The sequence below is a fragment of the Vanacampus margaritifer genome, chromosome 2 (genome assembly GCF_051991255.1).
Source record: "Vanacampus margaritifer isolate UIUO_Vmar chromosome 2, RoL_Vmar_1.0, whole genome shotgun sequence".
NCBI classification, from domain to species: domain Eukaryota; kingdom Metazoa; phylum Chordata; class Actinopteri; order Syngnathiformes; family Syngnathidae; genus Vanacampus; species Vanacampus margaritifer.
In genome coordinates this window covers 45,900,175-45,923,563 of record NC_135433.1, presented here as the reverse complement: position 1 = coordinate 45,923,563, position 23,389 = coordinate 45,900,175, and the positions used below count along the sequence as shown (strand labels likewise).

The 23,389-nt window shown below is 38.9% G+C and overlaps 1 protein-coding gene across 1 annotated transcript in view; it reads left to right on the top strand.

Moving 5' to 3' along the window:
- The first annotated feature begins 3,868 nt into the window (after positions 1–3,868).
- The window catches only part of agap3 (ArfGAP with GTPase domain, ankyrin repeat and PH domain 3), a 215,939-nt gene continuing 196,418 nt past the window's right edge, over positions 3,869–23,389 (top strand). Inside the window, exon 1 of the mRNA XM_077556576.1 lies at positions 3,869–4,801. Within this exon, the coding sequence (XP_077412702.1) occupies positions 4,444–4,801 (358 nt within the window). The 5' untranslated portion in view covers positions 3,869–4,443. The remainder of the gene's footprint in view (positions 4,802–23,389) is intronic.

Sequence of the window (23,389 nt, the reverse complement as noted above, 5' to 3'; positions counted from 1 at the left end):
GCCTGCAGTGACGTCAATATAGACTTTTCTGCAAAAACTCTACACGTTCGAAACAACTGTAAAAATTTTAACATAATTTTATTTTGCATTTTATTTAATGAAAATGTTATTTTAGATAGATAGATAGATAGATAGATAGATAGATAGATAGATAGATAGATAGATAGATAGATAGATAGATAGATAGATAGATAGATAGATATGAACAATCATCCATCAATCATCCAAATCGACTGAAAATTACGTCACAGTGCTCAGAGCTCAGGTAATGACCAATCACGGCTCACCTGTTTTCTGGGTTGGTTTGGTCATGTGACGTTCGCAAACTGAGCCATGACTGATCGTTACCTGTGCACGTGATGACATTTTCAGTCACAGCAAGTGGCAACATGTGTTTTTAAAGGTAGAACTATTAATTTTACATTAAATATACTGACGTTATCAAATTGTAGACAAAATACTAACTTCTTCACTAGATTATAGAAGGTACTGTTGCCATTCATACAACAGATACATACATTTGTGTTCATCTGAAAAGGCACAGATGTCACACTGAGTAAGTAAACTGAGACGAAATCATGTTTTTTGTTGTGTAAAATATTAGCCTTGGCTCAACAAATGTTTGGAAAGCCCAAATACAGAACCCCACCAAGGATAATGAATGGCAAGGTAATCAATGAAAACCTTTATTTAACCAGGAAATAAAAGCAAATTGAGACAGTGGTCTCTTTTTCAAAGGATGATCTGGCAAAGAAGAATGAATAAAAGTGAAAACAATTAATAAATCTTTGTATTTGCATAACAGACACATATTAAGTGACATTGGATCCTTTAAATGCTAAAGCTAAGCTATTATTGTTTGTTTGTTTGTTTGTTTTTGTCAATCTGTGTGTTGGGTAGCAGACCACTTTCTAGTTAATGGAGGATCAAGAGCACAGAATATTATTCTGAAGGTTGGACGGTTCCAACTGTATAATACTCACTCACATGGTAAAAATAAATAAATAATATACATAATATATATATATATATATATATATATATATATATATATATATATATATATATATATACAGTATATATATATATATACAGTATATATATATATATATATACATATATATATATATATATATATATATATATATATATATATATATATATATATATATATATATAACTAATATTATTATTAACCTTGTTGATATAATCACCAAAAGAGATTGAAATATAATTGGTTCTTAAAATGTAATACATTTCTGATTTGCTTTTGGGGATTTTGTCCTTACCTGTCAGCCTAGTTCACAGCCATGCATATTGTTATGCCATATTTGTTGAAGCCTGCATGCACCCAACATATGCAGTCAGCCATTTGCCCTAAATAATGTTGCCCTGCAGGCAACACTGAGTGTTACTAGGTTGAAAAGAATGGCTAATGAGGGTTGTGTCAACATAATCATATGTCACATTCAGAATTCTTGATTGCGTTATTTATTTATACCACTGAACATAAAACCTGATTAAACTACAGATTTACTAGACAAACTACACAAGCATTCACATAGCCTACAGACAAATTAAATTAGTCTTCCATTTACATATCATACATGTTTTTGAAATGTGCAAAGAAGCTCTCGGAAACCACCCAATAAGCTAAAGGATTCAAACCCCGAACACATGCAAACCACTAGGACGCTGTGCTACGCACTAAAGTGATATTTCTACATAACCGAACTTGTGTTTTTGAGCTTCTCCCTAAGTCAGCATCATTGTGTAAACATTTTTATTATGGATACAATATTGCTTTGTGATTTTTGCACACCCAAAGCATTTTGAGAACGTCTACATTTGGCCAGCAGAGGACAGCAAAGGAGCGAGAAAATAATTAACATCATCACCATTGAGTGTTGTACAAGTGATCCATCGTGTAGAAAAGTGTGATTGTCTCAGATAGTATTGGTATTTGATTTATGTCATCCAAACCATTTCACAGTCAAGACTGCATTTGTATCTTGTATTCATATATTTTTAGATTATGCAACTGTAAAGCAACCCCTCACATGATACTTTAATACCTCATATATTTCTGCATAGCTTTTGAGCTTTTGAGTAATTCAATTATGATTGTCTCGGACTCATGTTTGGCGCACCGGCAATAGTCAGCTATTTTTGCAGTGTATGTACACCAACAGGTGTCTCTATGCAAGACTGGTCTTAAAGGAAACATATCGTCACCCTCTTCAAATAATCACATTTTTTTTTGTGCAATTTTTTATTTACCTAAATCCTCTCCTCATAATGGAAATGGTAAATTTTTTTGTGTTTCCTGAAAAATCTTTTAAGCGATTATTTTAAGAAGGTGTCAATATGATAAATTATAACAAGGAACTATAATATTAGCAAACGTGACACACCTTATTTTTGTCTTGCTAAAATGTGTCTGTTTTGAGGATTTTTCGCCTAGCCTAGCTAAATGTATTTTCCTAACTAGGCTTGTGGGTGAGCTGGATCCTATCTCAGTTAACTTTGGGCAAAAGGCGAGGTACAGTGTGGCATGGTTGCATGCCAATCACAGGGCACATATATTCCTGATCAGAAACAAATCGGCAAGTTCCGATCAGTACATAATCAACAAGTGGGGGCCAGGTATAATAATAATAATAATAATAATAATTATTATTATTATTATTATTATTATAGTGGAGCATAGACAGCCCGATGTGTAATATACACCAGCCCCCCTGCCCCCAATTATTATTATTATTTTCCATCAGTCTGTAAATGCCCTGGGGCACCATGCTGCCACTTACAGATCAGTTGTGGTACTACAATAGACATCTGGATTAGGGAAAGACAATGATTGTCTTTCCCTAATCCAGATGTCTTTGTTGCAACATTTAGCTACCGACTATTTTTTGGGGCGAATCTGTCTGTATAGTTAACTGTATGCCATTTAAAATTTAGAACAGGTTTAACATTTTTGATTGTCGGCCTGTTTTCTGAGCAGATCAGGAAGGACAAATCACTCTTAACACCCCACACCAGAAGATAATAATTTATGATAAGTAGTCTGATTATAGGTATGTGTGCCTTGCTTTAAACGTTGGACAGATTTGATTGTCGGCTCTGAAAAGCAGATCGGGCAGGAAAGTTAAAATCACTTTTTAACGCACCATATCATAATTGATCCAGATAATGTTTTAGAGAAATCTGAGAATCATAACAGTGAAATGATTAAATGCAGTCAATTATCGGCATGTGTATATACTGCTTTAAATATTGAACAGGGATCCTAGGATTGTCGGCCGTGACTGTTTTCTAAGCAGATCTCGGAGGGGGGGATATCAATAACACACACCACACCACAAGATCAGGATAATCTGACATATGACAATCGGCTGAATCAGGCCTATGCTGATTTGGAAAGTGCTCAAATTTAGCTAATTTATTGGCATTTGTGTTTTAAGTGTCACTTTGTGAGAATGGACTGATATCAATGCTACTTCCAGCCTCTTGCTGGATTTCTTTGCATGAAATGTTGATTCAGTGACAAAGAACAAGCACCGTTTTTTCAATTTGGAGACATTATTTAAAACTAATGATAGCTATGCTGGCTACTTATGTATTTCATTAATAGTCAAACAAGTAAATCTAATTAAAAATAAATCAATAATGAGGTAATGTGTTGTTGCAGTATTAAATTAACATTTTGCAGTAGCTTTGCACTTACATAACCGCCAGCTAGGTTATCGTCGTGCTTGGTGGTTGTTGCGACTTTCACCCCCCGCCCTCCATTCCTTCTCCTCCTCCCCCTCCTTTTCCTCCTCCTAACTCCCACCCACCCGAATCCAATCACACCCTCCCCCATCTCAAGTACAATTACGTGATGGCTGACGTTTTGAGCATGCGGAGGAGGGAGCAGCAGCAGCAGCAGCAGCAGCACTAGTTTGGCCAGAGGAGGACGACTCAACATTAGCTTCCCAATTGAAGGCGACCATCGAAGGCAGCGGACCGGGGCGCCGCCGTGAACAAGCCGAGCCCATTGTCTCCTGAGTCGGCCCGAGCCAGCCAAGCAGCCCGGTGTAGCTCACTGAGGAGCCCGTCGGTCCAACGTGGTAGGCGGCATTGTTGGGGAAAGAAACGCGGCAGCCAAAGAAGACGAAGAAGGGAATATGCGCCACGGCCAAGTTTGAATATGAGCAAGAAGAGTGGCGTTTTGTTGCAATCGACGAGCAACTATTGATGCTTGTGACGCGACCGTTGCCAACAGCAGCAGCAGCAGCAGCAGCGGCGGCATCAGCAGCAACAGCGGCACAATTTGCGCGGACTTCTTTTGTTCGTAAGCAGCGTATTCTGGTGGGCACGTTTGTGTTGCTACCTTGCTAACAACAACAACAACAACAAACACCCAACAAAGTGTCAGCTCGACACACACGCAAAAAGATGAATTTCCAATCCAGCGTCCCTGTGTCCGGTATCTCGCAGCAGTCCCAGCCAGCCATGCCCACCCCGGGCACCGTCCCGGCCCCGGTGCCCCAGTCCATCCCGTCGCAGTTCGGATCCGGCTCATCCGCGAGTTCCGGTGCCGGCCAATTCGGCTCGGGCACGGTGTCCGGCCAAGCGGCGCAGTCCGGGTCGGCCGGCTCGCAGTTCGTCCTGTCCAACTCGGCCGCCATCCGGGCGGAGATCCACCGGTTCGAGTCGGTCCACCCGAACATCTACGCCATCTACGACTTGATCGAGCGCATCGACGACCTGGCCCTGCAGAACCAGATCCGAGAGCATGTGATCTCCATTGAAGGTGAGTGAGCTGCTCTCACTTTTGTGGGGTGGAGGTGGCTTTTCAGCCTCATTCATTCAAGTGAGGCAACAACCATTGGGCCCAGTACAGCACTGTTTCCAATCTTTATTCAGCCAAGTTACATATTACAGTTAGTAACAAGTTACAAAAGTGTGACAAAAATATGTGAATATCTTTTGCGGAAGAGCATTTAATTGTTCTGCTGTCATTATACATCACTGGCATAAATAAACATTGACATAATTCATCGCAATAAATACATAATATTTGGGCCAATAAATCCAATTGGACACTTTCTCCCGGCACTCCTGATGATCTCACTACTGATTACATTGGAAATCACTGCACTACAGTGTAAACAATAACACTATTAAGTTTGTGATAAATTCCTTGCGCTCCCTGTGTATTGCAAGCAACCCAATTTAAGTCGAAATGCATGCAAGATTCTTGTTTACGGCTTTAAAATACACCCCTGCTGTTTAAATGTAAGTATTTTCTACGCAGTGTCACATCCGTCTACACTTTGTGTCTTCGATTTGAACGCTCGTCAGAGAAACGGGCTGCCGTGTGAAAAAAGTGCATGTCACGTGAAACTAATGGCGTGCTTACACGCTGATTGGCGTAACTCCGGGAGAAGCAGCGAGCAAACCATAATGGAGAGAGTTATAATGTCAATGGGATGATTTAGATGCTTTATCTTGCATTCGTAGAAGTACGCTAAACGCAGACAAGGAACGCGCATACCGATTAATACCGAAAAATGGGCATGCGTGTGCTTACTGTTCTTAAAGTGTGAAGTACTCAAGCTGACACAACAATATTTCTACCGGTAATCATGAGTCACCTTCCCAAAACCAGATGTTTTACAATGGTAAATACAAACATGTAAATTAATCAGGTTGAACATTTATCATTGTTGGCCCCAATTCATTTTGGAGTATGAAAAAAAATCCTCAACGCACCCCCACGCCACAGGAAAATCACTCAAGCAAATCGTTCAGAGACATCCAATAATCAAGCCTTTGCTGACTTTCATCGGAATGCTCAAATTGGTCTTGAGATGAATGTGAAATGCTTTTCATCAAAATTACCCGAATGATGTAGAATTGCTGCATCTTGCTGAAATCTGCCTATTTTTAAGGAGTCTGTCCCATGCAAACAATCCACCGCTAACCCCTGGGCCCTACGTTCCCATGACGACCAGGGAAGTAGCCAGGGGGTTGCGACCAGGTGAACTCTCTACTCGTGGAAGCGGGAGCCTCGAGTAAAGACCCTAAAAGCATCAGTTCAGCCTTGGAGGCAGCTTGCTCACAGAAGCATTTTTGGAAATAGACAGTTGATAAAAAATGTACTTGGTTGTGTAATTTGACACTTGATGGGTGGGCAGACACTCCAAGGAACCAGCCATTTGTATGGCAAGCAATTAAAATGTCACAGTCCCATGATGTGTCCCCTTTTAAAGATGCCAACAAGTTTTCGTGTAATTAATTGCACAGCAAACCAAGGAAAAACTCCAGGGAGGTTGGTTGTCACCAGAACGCGAAGATCATTTGAGTCGGCTCACCTCACTGGAAACAAAGTTAAGAAAAGGGCTCTTGTATTTTTGGCAAGCCTTTTTTACTTTAATGAAATGAGTGAGCAATAATTATGCTAAACTGTCACTCGGCAGTAACACGGACTGCTTTCAAATTAACTTTGTAAGATTACCAAGGATAGCTAAAATTTGTCAGGCTCATATTAATTCAGGTCCACTTTCACACAAATTTGATCTAAAGTGGGCCAGACCAGTTTGTCCGTGGCCTAATAAGCTATAAATAACGTTAGATTTGAATATTAATGTTTACTCCCAGCCATTTTCACTGAAGCAACCCCCTTCTCCCGGCTATTTTACTGGATTTTGACAGATTTTGCAAGGCCCACAGAATAATGTGTTCTATTGCTATAAAAACATGGAACCTATCAAAAGAAAATATTTTCTTTCATCAGGAAAAAAAAGTATATTTCTAACGAGCTTTTTTCAACATGGCCCTGGTTGATCTCTTCTGCTGTGCTACCACCTGCTGGCCTTTTTTGTAATAACTACCATTTCTTCAGCCGTTCTCTGCAGTTGAGAGGCTGCATCAAAGTCTTCTCTATGGTCTAGCATACAAAATGTATAAATACGTCTTTGGGACACTTAAAACATTTAAAATGGAACGTATTTATATGTTTTTGGTAGCAAATGAGTTAAGTACATTCTGAAAATATTGTGATTGCAAATTGTCTGTATCAAACCCTGATTAACAGCCACATTTCAGAATTTTCAAAATTAGCAACCAGAGTTAATTTTGGTCAAAAACTGCAGTTTGTGTTCTGTCCTCACGGGCCACATTTCCCCCCCCAAGGGGCCGATTCTGTTTTGCGAGCTGTATGTTTGACACGCCGGATGTATGTTCATCCATGGAGCCATCAGACTTTGGACTTGATTCTTTATCATTTAAGCAGTCTTTCCTCAACTTGTAGACCTAAAATAGAAATTGGCTTTCCTCTCAGTGGCCCAAAATGAGTGAAACTGGGGTTTGAATTTTATGGCAGCCAAGACTGCATGAAGTGCACTTGCGCTCAGATAAAGACAGTCAATTCATCAATATGGTTGTCTTTTGTTCACGTTTCATTCATTTTGCTTAGAAATATCACATTTTTAAATGTAAAATCCATATTTCGGGCTCTTGAATTTGAGACAGCGACACACTATTTTCCCTCACAGATGACAACATAGGCAGCGACATCATGACAAAGTTGCGTACTACACTTTTTAGTAACTGCGAAGAATCATGGTCGCAACAACAGTTTACATTGTAATACTTCAACAATAGTTAGTTGTATAAGACTGAATAGAGTAGTACTACTACCTCAACCAGGTAAAAAGACAGGATGTAAAATACTGTACCTTAAATCATAACAAAATGTACACGACAATCATAAATGCACTCCAACAGTGAAATAGTCTGCCTGTGTGATGATCAATAAAATAGCTTCAAGCGTTTTGGGTCCTGCTGTAAGTTTTCGCTAACCCCATCGTAAAATCTGAAAATACAGCAGCATTTGCAATGGTTTACAGTGGAATTGTGAACAAAGTTGCTCAGCTCTGCTATTTTGTTTGCGTTGAATTACGACTGTGAGCTCCTGACAAGACAGCATGCCGATAGCTAAGACTCACGGGATATGTTGAACGCCGGCAACAATCACTTCCCTGCGCCTTTAAGGAAAACGCTGGCTTGGCATTTACTTTCTTGTTAGGGCACCAGCCCTGTGATTGACAGGCGAGTATTCCACAGCGAACCCCAGCTTATCCGTGTTAGACCTTTTAATAACAATAAGGTTATTGCTAGCTGTTATATTTAGCATAAGCTCTGCCCTAATTAGTCATCATGTGCGGCGTCCACTTAAGACAAATAAACCTTCCATCTGGGAGGAAAAAACAGGTAGAAACTGTAAATATCTTAGTTGATGATTTTATCCATACACGGATGAGCCCACTTGAACTTTGTTGCTAGTTTGGGCCCAACCGATTAATCGTCCGCCAATTATAATTGGCCAAAACAATTGTCCAATTGGGCCAAATGGCTGATTACTTTCCCCTTAAACCGCTGTCAAAGAAAAGCAAAGTTTCCAACACTGTGAAAGTACCCTGAATGCACCATTTTGCTTGCGGAGCATTAGCAACTAGCAATTGAGTAGCGTATGTTATTCTGGTTATTCTGGTGTTAGCGTGCTTTAAGCTGTTTAATGACACCTCAGATGGAGTTAACTGTAAAACTAAACACAGCGTTGAGAATTACATCCACTGTACATTTAAATACAAAATATGCTTTGTTTTAAAAAAAATCGCTAGCCTAGCGCGAATGCTAAAAGCGAAGGGAGGATCCCATTCAAATGCTAACAGGAAGATATGCTGCATTCGTGGATGGTCGAAAGTCAGACTTTTCCGAGTTCAAACCAGAAAGTGTGTACGGGAACGCCCCCTTGAACTCGGAAATTCCACCTGCGAAGTCGGAAAAAAAAGCACCCCGACTTCACGGACGGACTAAAATGTGACGTCACTCTACAATGGCGACCCCTTTGGAAACAGAGCGTGAATGGTAAAACACAATTTACTTGAGTATAAAACTAGATAGCTTTCTTCATTCATTAATATTCAACATAACTTCACGTAACTGTGATGAAATGCTTATAAAATAAAATAAAAACAATAATGGTGGTCAAAAATGAGTTTTGAGGACCAAAATAAAAAACAATTCATCTCTATCCGCTATTTTGGTTATTTACTTTCGCCTCGAGCGCTTTCAGGTTGGAACTAGGGAAAAAACAACTCTGATATATCCGACCATCCTCGAATGCAGCATTATCATTGACTTCGGGAGTGTTATCGAATATGGCCCCCAAGAGGCCAAAACGCACAGGAACAGTCAGTATTTTTGTTCTTACAGTTTTTTTCAGTTGCTATTATATTAGTTTATTCTATTCGTATTTCACTCTCTTATTGTTTTAAAATGCCATTGTCCTTTCAAGTTATATTTAAAGTTGATATATCAAGGATTCAAAGACTTTCTTTTCTCAAAATTCAAGGATGCTTTTTGTCTTAACACACATTTCCACATGACATGGCACAAAATACAATCCCCGGGTCCCAGGTCAGCCCAGTAATTCCCAAGACTTGTGGAAATAACACAAGACAAACATAATAAAGGAAAAGGTTCATGCTTTACAGCAGTTGTAAACAAGTAGGAATGGTTTTATTGACAATAAATCTATACAATAACCTTCTACCACTTCATGACATTTTTTGATAAGGTTGGATGGACTTGTCATTCAAAGCAGAGTAAATCTTAACAGTGAAAGTTAATTTTATGCTTTATATATATAATTTTAAATAATCAGAAGATTAATCGGTAATCTGTGTTTTTTTTCCTGCCAAAAATCGGCATCGGCCTCAAAAAATGCACATTGGTCGCGCCAACTTGCTAACCAAAACAGCAGCACATAGCAACCTCTCAGATTAAGTGCGGAGTCTTACTGTATGTGGGAACAGAATACCCTGCATGGCATTAAAGATGGTCTTGTGTTACGCGAGGGCACCACATTTTTCAGCCATTAGTATTCCAGTTGACCACTTTTGTCCAGTCTGCCCGGGTTCTTGCCCTTTTGCTGTACTTCACTTACAGTCGGCAAGAATCGTAACATCCAAGGATATTATTGTGGAGATGCAGCAATCACATCTTTGTGATGACAATTCTCAGACCATTAATAGTGCGCAATATAGTTTTTCATAGACCTGTGGCTCCACTGGATTCATCTTTGTCAGTTTTTTTTTGTCTTGAAGCAAATGGTTCTTGCTCCATGCATTTTAAGTGCCGTATGTTTTGATGTTTGCTGAATGACGTCATCGTCACACGCGCACACAAGACATCCATTGGGAGTTGACGCACAAGTACAAGGGTCGCAGCAACAACAGGTAAACAAGGAACGCTAAATCTACCCTTTAAAATGGTGGAAGGATGACTTCAACGACTTACTTCCTCACCTCCGTCGCCTATCTGCGGAAAAATACTTAATTGATATTCTTCGCCACTCATAGAGGCGCACGCTAACAGGATTAACAGGTAGTTTTGTACAACCCCCGCATTAGCTTTGCACGATTGCTTTTTATCCATCTAAATGAGATGGGCGCCGCAATCTCCGAGAAGCGTCTGACTTGTCTTCACCTGCACAAGAAGAACTGCGCCAAATCTCTTTTCCCCTTCAGTCTCGCATCATTTTAGAGTCTGTTGCTAAGGAACCAAACAGTGGATCATGCATTTAGTTGCAAACACAGAAGAAAGAGGGAATAGAAATGGCAGCCTTTACAAAATGAATTCCTGTCTTACTAAGGTCTCCCTGCGGTTTTGTTTGTCAATAAGACCTTCAGTTCATTTGGCGGCACACTGTTTGCCCACCCCCCACCTTTTTTTTTATAGTCATTATTAGTATTCTGCATGCTTGTTGCATTTCCAAATGGCAGCACCGACTATGTAATGTCCTCACTCTCTCTCATTTTCCCCTTGTATGTAACCAAGCTCACATCATAAATTCAGCATAATATGCAAGAATGACCAGGTCGGGAAGTGGGCAAAATGGCAGCGTTAAACTACAGTGTGGGAGTACTAAGTGGTCCAAGATGATTCAGTGCTTTCGCAGCTAATCAAAGTTGCTTGCGTAAGTGGCCCAAAAATGTAATCTGCATCGCTGGGGGGGAGCAAGAGTTCTAAAATAACGTTGTCATGAGTACACGTTGGGTAACACACTTGACAAAAATGTATTTAAATGCATAGTGCAATGTGCAATGCAATTTAAGTTTGTCCAAATCTTAGCTGTTTCTTTGTCGTTATTAGACGGACTTAAACGAGACATGCACATGAGATGCTAAGGGTTCCAATTTGTATTCTGTTATGAGATGCCTTATGTTGGGGATAGGACATTTTGCACACTAGGTTTACTTGGAGTTTGAGAGTAGCGAGTGGGCGAGTATGTATCACACACTTGACCTTTGATCTAATACATAAAACTGCAGCTGCGGTTGGATTGCTTGTTTGGCTAAACAGCAAACAGTGTGGAAACGCTCTTTATTGACAATTCCGAAAATCCGGGCATTTCTTATATTTCCACAATGTAATGCAAGGAAATGCTCCCTTTACACCATAGGTGTCAAACTCCGGTCCTCGAGGGCCCCAGCCCTGCTGGTTTTGGAGGTTTCCCTCTTCCAACAAAAGCTGATTCCAATCAGCGGGATCGAACGGAAACATCCAAAACCTGCAGGACTACGGCCCTCCAGGACCGGAGTTTGACACCTATGCTACACGGTGAAAACAAACAGCATATTGTATTGCTTTTGTCTGTGACTAGCTTATAAACCAGGCAGATTGTTACAGTAGTCAAACGACATTTCATCACATTTTGAAAAAACAAACAAATCAAATTACAACGATCCAAAGTATTATGCTTTTCAATGACAGCTTCCTTTCACCGAGTTGACCGCCATTTTTTTTTTTACTTGTGACGTAAACTCGGAATTGTCAATAAATCACTAATCCGTAATCAACGTATGCTACTTGCGTCTCCTCTAACCTCATGATCCACAAGTGAGTTACGGCAAATTAATATTACATGCAGTATATCTGGTTGCAACACATAAAAAAAATAAATAAATAAAAAATAAAATAAAAATAAAAAATATATATATAAATATATATATATAAATTTGTATTACATTTTCTTGAAATCTACTTGAGTGGTAGCCAGTTTACTTGGGTGGCCCGCCCAAGTGTTAAAATGGTGTGGGAAACACTGTAATACATGATCATATATGTCAGACAAGGGGAGGGCCCTTTAAGGTTCTTCAAAGTACTGTATATTAATATTGTACAATGTACATAGTTGTTGTATTTCGCCGGTGTCGGGCCAAAACTTTGTACCTCCGAAATCGTCACTTTTCAGAAAAAACGGAACGGCATGTTTGTTGAACCATTATCATTATAGATCAAAGAGAGCAAGCCATTTTCAACACTTAAGCTTGGTCAATAATTTGTAAAAATGGCACCCACACGTGTGTAAAATATAGATTTTTGAAAAAATATGAAATTTGCCAAATTGTGAATTACGAGGTTTTGGCCCAACGCCAATTTTGTTAATTTGCTAGGGTACAAGAATTTAGATTTTGACCTTTTGAGATCCGCACAATAAATGTTAAATCTTATTTTACTTTTTTAAAATATATCTAGCTTTGCTAGAGGCCCATACAACCCATTCATAAATTATTTTCATGTTATTTTTTTATTTTTTTACACTACCATTTCAGTGAAGGTGTTCAGTTTATATCATGACATCATGGTTTTTCCTGAGTACAAAATTCAGAGGCGCCCACCTCCACCTTATTTGCTCGCCGCATCCAGCCTAAATGACTGATAATGAATGAATGTGTTAACATGATAATAGTCATATTCTTATTGGAACTATTATTCTTATTATCGAAATATGGAATTGGTGTAGGTTGCCTGTAAAAAATGAAAGCGAGTCAGTTGAATTTACACAATACATGCACGTCATGGTGCATGGTCAGGATTAAGGATGTTCAATACCACTTTTTTCCCGACCGATACGCAACTTTAAGCAGTCAACACTACTAATACCGATACCACTAGTAAATAAAATTCCTCACCCATAAATGACAGATGATTTTAAAGAAAAACCTATATATCCCAATATATTATTTTTCCTTAAAATTGCATGAAGTTAATGGAAACTTTGTATTCAAATAATTTCAAATTTCTTGTCCCTGATCGTAAAATAATAGTATCGTTCACCGCCATAGGTACAGATACCTTAATAAGACTGGGGCACCGATACCGTGTATCGATAGTCACAATACTACATCTGCCTCAATTTACATGAATTTTAGGCCATATCCCCAAGGCGCCTGCATTCATGGTTTTTACTTCTAATATTTTCACAGAATTTTATCCAATTAAATCGATTAAGCCATTTGACTGCCCTGCATACGTTTGAAGCATGTCGGCCTGTCAGGTTAACAATCCTCAATCACTGACCTGAATAGAGATACACCCCTAAATTAATTATGCAAATTGATTTGCTGTCGAGGCTGCTGCAAGCAATCCACCCAAAGTGAAATTAATGCAGGAGTACCACCTTTTTGTTGACTTGGAAAAAAGCTTGGAAGCTCATTTGACTCACCTAAAATGGCACTAAACATGATATTTCTTATATTGTGTCAATGTGTCATTCTATAAATAAAATTGTCACTACAGTTTTGTATATTAGAATAGCAGACTTCATATTGTATGAAAATCACAACTGTAAGTAGGGGTGCGAATTACCTAGTACCTGGTTATTCCATTCATATCACGATTTGATTCGTATCACGATTCGATTTGATTCGATACCGATTAATCCCGATGCAAATCTATAAATTGATTATTGCAAATTTTTTTTTTGTTTAAACTCAAATTTAGAAAATACTAATCAGTAAACTTGTACATGTACACCGTAAGATTTGTATGAAAATGTATTTATTTATCTGAAAATTCAGGCTTGTAACTGATCCTTAACAAACAGGTTGCAGGTTGTTTTGAACAGCACTGAAATAAAATATTAAGGCTCAATGTTCCATTAATATAACATTCTTCCAAGCTTAATGTGTGAATCCTAACCCTAAGTAAGACGTTTTGTTGAATATTCCCATAAAAAAATTATGTTTAAAAATCGATTCGGCCACTTATCGAATCGATTCGAGAATTGCGCGCTGTAATATCGCGATATATTGCCGAATCGATTTTTTTTTTTAACACCCCTAACTGCAAGTATAAGAAAAGCTGTCAACATTTCCTCAGTAAGCATGGCTTCTCTTGTCTTCTCCTGTGCTTTCTTCTTGCTTGGTATTGCATGCTAGCTTAGCAGCTAAGCTAAGCCTTAGCTACTCCTTGTCAGAAGTGTCCTGTAGCTTCTTTGCCGCCAAACAGGCGAAGATTAGTGGCCCTGGAGGGATAGTATTTAGCTGGCGCAAGTTAGCTTAGCACCTACCATTCCCCCCAGTAGTTCCCGAGCAGCCGGGAAAGCTGAGGACGGTGATGGTTCGACATAAGCGCATATATGACTGGCAGCTCCTCCAGCTCTGTAATCAGATGTAGCTTGAAGCCTTTTTCCACAAACACGATTATGTCATCAACCAGTGTTATCATGATTTGTTGGTGGAGTCCACCACTTGTTTGGCAAAGAATACCACTCTAATTCAAAACTTGTAACTTGACTGGACAGACATTGGAAATGAGTTGCAGCGAATTACAGGAGATTCAGTCACAGTAACTTTCTATTCTATTAATATTCCACTAAACAGGCCAATCGACTGCTGATGTGCATCTTTGTGATGTAGCGTTGATGATGCAGCAGAAATGTGGACTTTTGTTCTTCTGAAGCCGCCGGCTATGGAAGGCGCATCTCCGGACAGGATGCTTTCATCCGTTGCTTATATAACACCTTTAATGCTCCATACATTTAACTTTAATTTAAATAGAAGTTGACCTCAGAGCTCAGTTAATAGAGAAAATGACGGTCTTTGTGGGCACAGCTCGTTAAAGATGGCGCCTAATTATCTACTGATTTACTTAAAGTATTTGCTACTGATTAAAAATAAATACTCATTTGTTATATTGTGGACCTTTAATAATAATAAAAAAAGGTCTTATAAAAAATGGCTTTTTTGAGAGGCAGCGTGGCGGCGGTGGTGGTGAATGGTTTTGTGCTTGCATGTATTTTCTAAGTTATGGTGTTTCATACGTTATTTTATATGAGAATCTGTCATTAATTTCAAATCTGTTTCTGTTTACACGTAAAATAAGCCGTTACATTTTGCATTCCCCCCCCCCTTCTTATGATCAATGGGTTACATGAATTTTAATTGTAAACATAAAAAAAAACAATTGCAGTTGAATGAAATGAATAAAAAAAATTAACCAAAATCCTGAAAAATAACCAGAATAAATCCAACAAAAATAAAACACAGATTTGGAAATATTGGACATATTCTACAATTTAATCCATCCCTCGATTTTCTATACGGCTTCTCCTCACAAAGGGAGCAGGTGTGCTGGAGCCTATCACAGTACAATTGAATGGAATGAATCAAACAATCAATTAGAAGACCCAGAAAAACAACCCGGGTACACGCTGTTGTTGTGATTAGACAGAAGTCCTGTAGCAGAATCTGGAATGTACTGCTTGCGTCGGCGATTTTCAATGCAGCCCCATATAATCCGATAAATCCTTCTTTTGCTGATATCCGATATCAATAACTGATCGGGACAGCTAATTAAAAGAAGGTCTGACCTTTAGCGGACACTCTTCGTTGAAACTGTAATTCATGCATACTATCGATTGCACAAACATTTCTTGTTTAGTTTAGTTTAAAATCTCAGTTTAATGTGATTTCTTGTGAAACTTTACTCCCCTAGTAGCGTTTTTTGGGGGATGATTTTTTTCTTCTTTTTTTTTTTTTGATTTTCTGCTTTATATTCTGGTCAGCACCGCTCCCCCATTTACCAGTTTGCATGACTAGCACTTCTAGTTAAGAGCAAAAATGTCTTCCGAATGTGGATGTGTGGTACCAAGATAGCACTTTTCTTGCAATATCCGTCTCCAAAGTTGACTTTTTGGAAAAACAGGTTGTGTTTTCCGGTGGATTTCCAGTGCCCTTTTCCTCTACGTTGAGCCGCGGCTGTGTTTTTCCCAAAGCTGGAAACTCGGGACAGCATTAAGATTTCCTATGTCAGAGCAAGGGACGGTCACCTGAAAGCCCACTGATGCATCAGAGCCCTGCTTGGGATTGTAAAACATGACTAATAGGTCTTTACAATGGAATGTTGTGTTGAGAACTTGACTTCTCTAACTTAGGAAGGCTCTGCTGAAATCATGATGCCTCAAAATTGGCTATGCTAATTATTACGGTAATGTTACAATTTCTTTTAAGTCAGTTGCCAAGATCATGTGAATCTGCGAGTCACAAGCGATGGTAATTGGCCATGGAGAAAATTAACGATTGATTATGAATCTTATTTTCTTTTCCCATATTTGAGAATCTCTTTAAATGTTCTTGTGTTGTGGTTCGATATCATGTTGACCTCTTCAGATTTTGCAGTATTGTCCGAATTTGCTACAATCAATTAGTCGATTGTTTTTTTTCTTGTCCTGTTTCCATTCCAGTCTTTTATTGAGCAGAACATTATTGCTCAGGATAGCTGATGTTGCATTCTACATCTTTAGACTGCACATGAATTGAGACAGACTCAACAGCGCCTCTGCTGGTGAGAGCTAATTAGTGCACTTAATACTACCCACAGGAGTTGTGCCGTAGCATGTACGGTATATTACCATAGCTGACGCCTGACGTTAAAATTTACTTATTTAGACAGCATACTAGTTGTAATAGAATCATCAATAACTTCACATTTACCTATTTCCTAATATTTGATGCAAAAAAATATGACAGACTGCTAAAATCTGAAGGAGAATTGTCAATACTCAAATACATCCCAGTTAACCGTGATTTAATGACACCAATTTATACAGGTAGTCTGCGGTTTATGACTTGCTTCATAGTGGTGACAACATAATGTCAACATACATTTGAATGTGGATCGTCTTGATGTGGTAGGAAAAAGCATTTAAGCCATAAAAATATAACAATTAGATCAAAATGCCTTCTTGTGCTTTATAAAAACATATTCTTATGCCACTTCATATTCTCAAAATGTCGTATGTTGTATCGTGGTTTGTGATTTTGGATTATTGCTGATACTTTTGATGTTGATGATCATTTTACATAAACAGTTAAATGGATTTACTGAGTGGGTCGCTGACCTTCTATGCTGTATATTAATGTTTTTGTCACTTTATGGGGCCGTAATGTTATTCATAATGGCAGTTTTGGGACACATATCCATTTCTGGTACATTTTGAAGGAAAACCCATTTTTAGATTGGAGTTACACCAGGCAGCTGGAGGGAAACGCTTGTGTCTGTGTGTGTGTCTCGTCTTTCGGGTTTTTCAATTTGATTTGACAAGGCGAGTTTACTTTTGTCACTGCTGGCCATCTGTGTCAGGAAAATAGTGAGGAAAGTTTTCACTATGACACTCATTAAATTTCCAAGTATATTGTTTACTGTTATTGTTTTTGAATGGTCAGTCTATGACGCTGGCCGTTACACCTACACGGGGCCATCCATCCATTATCTGAACCACTTATAGGTTTTCATCTGAAATACTAGTGTTATATAGTGGTAACTGGTAAGGTAGAAAATGTGTACACTTTGGGCCTTATTTACTATGTCCCAATTAGCGGGATCTGATTTGTGTGGTCACTCACACTTGTGTGCGCTGTTGGCAACAGGTTTAAGAGAGAGGGTATTGTGCTTCAGGCAGCTCTGATGGTTTTCACAATTTAAATTTAGGAGAGCACTGAATGAAAGCACAAAATCAAGTTTGAAGTGGTGGAATCGAAAAACTGCTGCAGGAGAGGCCGCCACCAAATTGCCACCTTCGCTGAAATGAGACCGATGCAAGAGTGCAAAAAAGGACTTTTGTGTAGTCAAACGCTGATATGATATGATTTCCTTCAGTGACTGGCATGCAAAATTTCTGCAGTTTTTTTTATATGCTTTAAATACATGGAAAAAAATCCCTAATACCTTTTCTACCACTCTCAGCAGGCAGTTAGCGATAGCCTAGCAAGTCTTAATAGCCAGAGGCATTAACATTTAATGATTGAGTTAGTGTGCCAGTGGGTGGCCAGGTCAAATTGAAAATGGTCATTAAGGGTAAGTTTATATTATTTACATTGCCACTATACCAATTATTCTATGGCTGCAACAGGCTCACTGACAAATAATATTGTATTACGTAGCACTGTTGGAGTTGCTTACAGCTAACTAGCTAGCTGACTGACCACTTTTACTATTTTTCACAGTTCCAATTTATTGCTATCATATCTGCTTCAGACTCATTTTGTTATATGGAAATGATTAATGCAACAGTAGGGTAGGTAGCACTAGCTAGAATCTACAAAGCTTGAAGATAATTGTTTAGATCGGGCAAGGGAATTAAGCATGTATACACAGCTATTTTTTTATTCATACCTTAACTAGCTTGTTGGGCTCGCTAACTGTGTGCTATCTAAGTAACTGCTGGATAATTGTAAATATTTTTTATTGTTATTCCTAGTACTACTTCTCCTGACATTTTATATAATTTCATTCTTTTTTTCCCTAAGAAACAAACCAACCACTACTATTAATGGTGCATTAGTAGGGAGTTAATATTAGCCTACCCCGACAAGTATTAGCTCTTTTACTGCCACGCGTTATCCAAAAAACAACCCCGACATTGCCAGCCGATTTCGAGCATTTTAACTCATCTTTCAAGGCAAACTGAATATTGTGTGCTGTGATTACACAAACATGGCTTATTCCGTTCTTTAGTCATCACCATTTGAAAATAAGTAATTTGAGTGACATTGAGCAAAAATTTAAAACACGAGGAGAAAATAAGCTTTTTGTGAAAAGAGATACATTTTCTGCACAACAGTGACTTTGACGCTAATATTTTTTGTTTAGTGACGCTCTGTGAATTAGATTTAATATGACTTTGATCATTCACGTCATCCTGGAAAACGTTCTATTTAATCAGATTTGCCTTGTTTCATTGTAATTTCATACTAGTGGGAGCCCATTGAAAAGGGATACAATGCTGCCATCTGCTGGTCATAGTTAACACCAATGACAAGGCAGCGCTGCACAGATGTTGCACTGCCCATTGAGAACCCAACCCCCTCCCCCGTAGTAAACGTCAATTAACGTTTTTGGCGGCATTCATTTAGATTTTAGTATACGTCATTAAACGTTTTTGGCGGTAAAAGAGTTAATAAGCAGAGTATGTGGTATTGTCTTTGTGTGTTGGTCTGGTTATAAAATGTTTTTGGCTTGGCTAATGCATTAACATATACTATACCAGTTTTTTTAATTCCTGTACTAGCCTCAGTAACAAAGAATAATTGTCTAATACTGGTCAAATTAATTGGTAGTGGTTTTACTTGTGTTGCCCTGTTTGTGCTTGATATTTGATTTGCCTTTGGGTCTGTATTGAAGTCGATTTTAACTGAATTAAGGACGCAGAGTGCTTGGTTGGACCTCAGCCAGGATCAGTTGTAGGTTTACACGACTTGTCCTTTATCATGTCTGGATTCAGTTGTGTAATATGTTGGTTCAAAAACAACACCCATAAAACAGACATTCCGCTGTTCAGTATTTGACAAGACATTGATCCAGTGACTAAAAGTAGGAAGAGCTTTAGTGAATGCGTCTCATGTGACTCAGAGGTCTGCAGCACCACCGTCACGCTTTCATTAGAAGTGAAGAACCACAGATTAATCCAAGCACAGTATGAAGCACCCGTCTCGGCTCGTCCAAAGGGGGATTGACAAATTACAATCCTCTTTCTTGCATCCGCCGGGAGACATTTTTGACGTGCTGTAGCATCTGAAAAAACAACACGTCTCAAGTTTCAGCAATGTTTAATTTTAATCCTCAAAAAAAGCACACCTGGCATGGCATGTTTATTCTCAGGAGTCAAGAAAATTTCCCTTCTCGTGACGGATGCATACCCGATAGACGGACTTGACATTCCACATTCTCAATAAGACAAAAAAAGTCTGCAGTGTGATTCGCTTGGACAGTTTCATTCATTATCTCACTGGGCTGACTCTTGCGCACAGGTCAACGGAGATGAGTTGTAAACAGAGCCTTGGACCGAGGGCCGAGAGGCCTCTGCTTGGCCCTGAAGTGTCTTTTCCGCACACTGCAGCTTTGCCACATTCAATGTGTGACCCTGTCCTTTGCAGCAGAATGTCCTCCATTGTGCTGTGGAACAAAGACGCTCTCTCTCGCAGTGACGGCCATCTTATTTTTGTGTGTGTTTCAATGTGGAGAGGTCAGGACGGGGCTGTTTAGCTTATTTCAGGAAGATTTAGGGTAGAGTGGCACCTCGAAGTCTGATCACAATCCCTTCCAGGTTGAACTTGTAGTTGGTCTGACAATATACCTTTGATATCACTTGTTTTTGTAATTGGTTGCAAATCGTAAAAGCCTCGAGCAATTCATTCGTGTATCATTCTGAGAATCGTATAAAGTAATTACCCTCCAAAAATAAGCAGAAATTAACCAGTCAGATTTACAGAAATAGCAACCTAACATTGGTTGAACACTATACTGAAAAGAAAAATGAGGATAATGTTACGTTTGAATTTAATTTGTATGATATGAAATCAGATACTAATGTCATTTAAAATGTTAAACAGAACACACATAACAGACAATATCTTTTTGTTTACATGTGACAAACCTTGCCAAATCCCAGTTTACTTTGGATCCGTGTAATTTGATTTGGGTGGATTATTTTGATTTCAAAATGTAATGAAATGTCGTTTGACTACTGTAATAATCTGCCTGGTTTGTATGCTAGTCACAGGCAAAAGCAGTACAATACGCTCTTTGTTTTCACCGCATAAAAGAAGCAGTTACATTACGTTGTATTAGGGAAATAGTAATGCCGGGATGTTTGGAATTGTCAAACGCAGCTAGCTAGTCGGCTAGCGCACAACACCAGTCACAGACAAATGAATGTGATTTCATTTGTAGCAATAAATTAAAATGAGCTAGCTAACATCGCAGTCACCCTCTCTACTCTATGTTCTATGTTTTTAGGTCCAATTAAAAGTTTGTTGTCCACATAATGTCGATCAACATCTAGCTAGCTAACATAAGAGTTTACATCGTCATAGCATGTCAAATATCAGAATTGGAGAGACTCAAATGTATGACAGTACAGTAGTCCTTTGTTCATAAAGTTGGTCTTTAGCTAGCTAGTGAATGTAGGAGTTCACATCTCGACTCCTTGCACCTTTTTGTCAAACATCACAAACGAATGGATCCAAAATTCAAAAGCACAACACCAATCAATGTGTTAATGAACACATAAATTAGCTTTCTAAGTTTTTAATTCAGCTGAGAGTCTCTGCGGTCTGTTCTCTTTTCATTACTTGTTCCGACCATGCATGAGAGGTTACTTACTGCCCGATGTGGTTTGAGGTGAACTCTGAAAGAGAATGAGAAATTGAATCATGTATTTTGTGTAATCAGAAATAAGTGGGCTGAAAGCAAGCGCGGTACGGTTCAGTTTGGTTCCAAACGGTAAATACTGATGTGGCTTGCGTTTACACCATGAAGAGTGCAATCGGAATTAGCATTTGACTAAATAATCTATCATTGACTTAATTATTATAATTTTTTTTAACGTTCAGGATGGTGGCAAATGGAGTTGGTGCATTTGCCTCTCAGTTGGCTCTGGGTTTTAATCTTGTGTGGCATTTTCATGTTCTCCCCGTGCTTTCTTCCACCCACATTTCAAAAACATGCATGTTTGTGTTTACAGCTGCTCATCTGTTTTGTGAATTTGGTCATGTGACATTCGCAAGCTAACTGTGATTAGTCGTTACCTGGACCATGACCAACTGTGATGTCATTCTAATCTCAGGCGACAGCAAGTGGCATAATGAATAAAAACGGGTGGATTTTGCTGCTTAAGTGATATTCCACAAATGCATGCATTAATCAGAATTATGGCTGGGCAATAAATCGAATAAATTCGATTAATCGCCATTTTGAAAATCGAATGATGGAATCGAATTTTGTCTTCTGGATTATTAAAAGCTGTTGTTCTTATGTTCTGTTACATCCAGATGTTATTGTGAGTTGTAATTTTGCTAATTATGAATGTTAAATTTGCTGGGTTTATTAGATTAAAATCTATTAAAATCGTAATCGTCCTGAATGACTGAAAAAAAATCAAGTTTTTCTTTTTTAGCCATATTGCCCAGCCCTAATCAGAATGCAGTGTTTCGATTAGTGGGGACGCATCGACGCAATAATTTTTTTTTTAATTCCCCTTTAAGATCAATTTATTGTGCTACAGTACACAACACATAATTCTCTTTGTTTTATGTTTCATTTCAGTAGTTCTCAATTTCTGTTTCAGCGTCAGTGTTTTATTGAGTAGAATAATAATGGCTTGGAAATATAATGAAGGTGCGCTTGGATATAGCGCAACATCGCATATCAGACTATTTTTCTCTTCTTCATGACGGAAAACAACGGCACTGAATCAACTCCATTATTTTAATCCACTCTGGTCAATCATACCAAAACATAACATTTGCAGAATTATCATTTGATGTTTGTTTTGCAGTGCCCAACAACAAACCTCTCAACTGCTTTTCATCTACAGTTGTTTTTTTTCAATTGCCTACATTGACTAACCCCTGAGATGTTCAATCAAGTTTGGCCCCCTCCTTTGTTTTATTTCTAAGTGCGCATCATCATCCTAGCCGGTTGGAAGTGCTCATGTTTCCTGCCAGTGGGGTAGGGCTGCAAACAGATGGCCAGCGACTACCGAGGAAGGGGTTTTTGGATCTCAGCGAGCGAGCAACAGATGGAAAGTCGCATATGCCTCCAAGTCCCTTCATCCTGCCAGCAGTCCCGTGACAAGCTGTGGGAAGATTCTGCCCAGGTTGGGGAGTATAGGACAGAGGATCGTGGCAGCGAATGAAGTCTCCGTAGAATAGACGTGGTTATCTGAGGCCATTTTGTCTGGAAATCTAGCATAGGAGGTAGGGGTGAAGTGAGTCCTCGAGTAATTGCACCGTCGGGAAGACATGTCAAGCCAAGCCGCCATAACAATTTTTCATACTATGCGATTTTTTTTTTTAGGTTTTCATTTTTAGTTTAAAATAACTTGATTTAGCCTCTAGGATACCTTGCAGTACACTGGCCAGCGGAAGAACCCAGGATGTTTTTTTTTTTGCTTTTGTCTTTCTGTGTTGTGACTGTCCTAGCAGCTAGCTAGCGCTAACCTTGAGGGTACCCCCTTGAGGGTTCATCGCTCCGGTCCAGGGTC